This window comes from Sphaeroforma arctica (assembly GCF_001186125.1).
Source record: "Sphaeroforma arctica JP610 unplaced genomic scaffold supercont1.388, whole genome shotgun sequence".
Lineage (NCBI taxonomy): Eukaryota > Ichthyosporea > Ichthyophonida > Sphaeroforma > Sphaeroforma arctica.
In genome coordinates this window covers 15,862-18,111 of record NW_014040170.1, presented here as the reverse complement: position 1 = coordinate 18,111, position 2,250 = coordinate 15,862, and the positions used below count along the sequence as shown (strand labels likewise).

The 2,250-nt window shown below is 40.4% G+C and overlaps 1 protein-coding gene across 1 annotated transcript; it reads right to left on the bottom strand.

Annotated features, from left to right (window-relative positions):
• Nucleotides 1-83: 83 nt before the first annotated feature.
• SARC_05821 (hypothetical protein) lies at nucleotides 84-1,793 on the bottom strand (the record flags this gene model as incomplete). Its single annotated transcript, XM_014300302.1, has 3 exons — nucleotides 84-236; nucleotides 798-1,071; nucleotides 1,576-1,793. The coding sequence occupies 3 exons, from the start codon at nucleotides 1,791-1,793 to the stop codon at nucleotides 84-86; spliced, it is 645 nt and encodes a 214-aa protein (XP_014155777.1).
• Nucleotides 1,794-2,250: the final 457 nt, after the last annotated feature.

The window sequence follows — 2,250 nt, the reverse complement described above, 5'->3', positions numbered from 1 at the left end:
TAANATATATATATATATATATATATATATATATATATATATATATATATATATATATATATATGTATGTATATATATATATATTACCTATTCGACTCTAGTTCTGCGGGTGGCAGCGGCGGAGTGTCTGGGAAGCCTTTGCAGGGTGGTATCTTCCATGGTAGATACGGGTTGGGTGTTCCATACCCCACAGAAGTGGGCTCTGCTAACAACGGTGACAATTTGGAATACGGGCCCTGTTTGAGTATTTAGGACACAGGTGTGGGGAACAAATAAAGAGCGAGTCGATGGTAGAGTGTAGCTTTATATAGCGCCACTAAGTCCTGGATGGCCCTTAGGGTTTAGGGTTTGGCCTACCTACTGCAATGAGCTGGATCCAACCGTGGACAGTTTGGCTTGTATTGTATCAATGGCAAATACTGTGTATGGCCACTGGCGAGTCCTCCTGATAATAGCCTGTATATACCAATAGTAAGTCCTCCTAATAATAGCCTGTATATACCAATAGTAAGTCCTCCTGATAATAGCCGGTGAATACCAATAGTAAGTCCTCCTGATAATAGCCTGTATATACCAATAGTAAGTCCTCCTGATAATAGCCTGTATATACCAATAGTAAGTCCTCCTGATAATATCCTGTATATACCAATAGTAAGTCCTCCTGATAATAGCCTGTATATACCAATAGTAAGTCCTCCTGATAATAGCCTGTATATACCAATAGTAAGTCCTCCTGATAATAGCCTGTGTATACCAATAGTAAGTCCTGCTGATAAGTGGTATATAGAAAGTCATACCTTGCGCTCCCATATAGCCAGCGCGGTGGCGTGGTCGTATGGTGCTGTGGATAGCATGTGTGTCTTGTTCAGCATGCCTGTGGAGAAGAGCATGTCAATACGCACACCTTCCGGTGTCAAAGCGGGATAAAACGTGATATTCTCCTTCTCGTCGTTGCCTAGGACATATGCACCTGAAAGCGAGTTGCCGAGGATATAGCCCACACCTCCATATTTGGTGTACTTGTTGCGGGTCTCGTCTTTTGATTCCGAATGAGCGGGTGCAAACACTTTTCTGTAGTACATAGAGACATGTATCTATTCAGAAATGACGTCAAGTAAAAGCTCGAGTATATTTATCAGCGGGTTATACTTAAATACTATGCTATGGTAACAATGAGGATAAAAAAGTAAATAGAAATACATACACACACATATATATATATATGTATATATATATATATATATATGTATGTTTATATGTATATATATACATACATTTTCTTTACTGTATATATATACATATATAAAGTCGCTTTGGCGCACTCGAAAGATTTCATCGCAAACCCTTAATTAGCCAGCACATTAGAGCATAATACGATCTCTAAACCATGTACGTTAAGTGTAATGAATCAGTCGAAGTTGTGTAAAGACTGGCGATATCCCACGCAGCCAAACGGCTCGTCGTAGCGCAGACACATGACAAGCACAGTACGCATTAGAAGCAGATTCACATATGCTTACACATCAACACATAGATAAGAGATACGCACATATAGATAGGCGCATACACAGGTACCTGTGTAGGTCAACGAAAAACGCGCTGGATCGTTCCCACGTCATAGAGCGTGTGAAGTCGTCTGTGAACTCTTTCTGGTGCGGTTTAATCTCCTCCGTATATCCCAACAGGCGTTCATCTACCACCTCAAAATCGGGTGTCACATAGGTTTGTACCGGTACAAAAACACCAGGAACCAGGTTGGTCGCTTTGAGGTCGGACACAGGGTTGTAGGACATGTGTTTGCTCACGTGGGGCGAATCGCCGGGATAGAATTTAGATGTGCCGTCCGCTAATAATTCCGGTCTGTGGGGCGAAACGTTAAGGCACGAGTGCGGAGATAAGTTTATGTTAGTTTTCAACTCATTGAGTTATACTGTCTAATTTCAATATGCAAAGAAAATGGTTTATACTTTCTTTTTTAAATCCATACTAGCTTTCAATTATTCTGGTTGTACTTTCTGATTTGATTGACATTCATATTAGCTTTCAACTAATTGTGCTATACTTTCTGATTTAAAACCATATTAGTTCTACTTTGTATTTGGAACTCGTGGCCATTACTGACGTGTGTGGGATCAGTATTGGAAAGAAATTGAGACTGCCTTTGAGTGTCGTTGAGTGTCTTCAACTGACAACACATGTTCTGCAGGACCCACTTAACAGCGGATAGTGCAACATGTATAATTTCGAGAA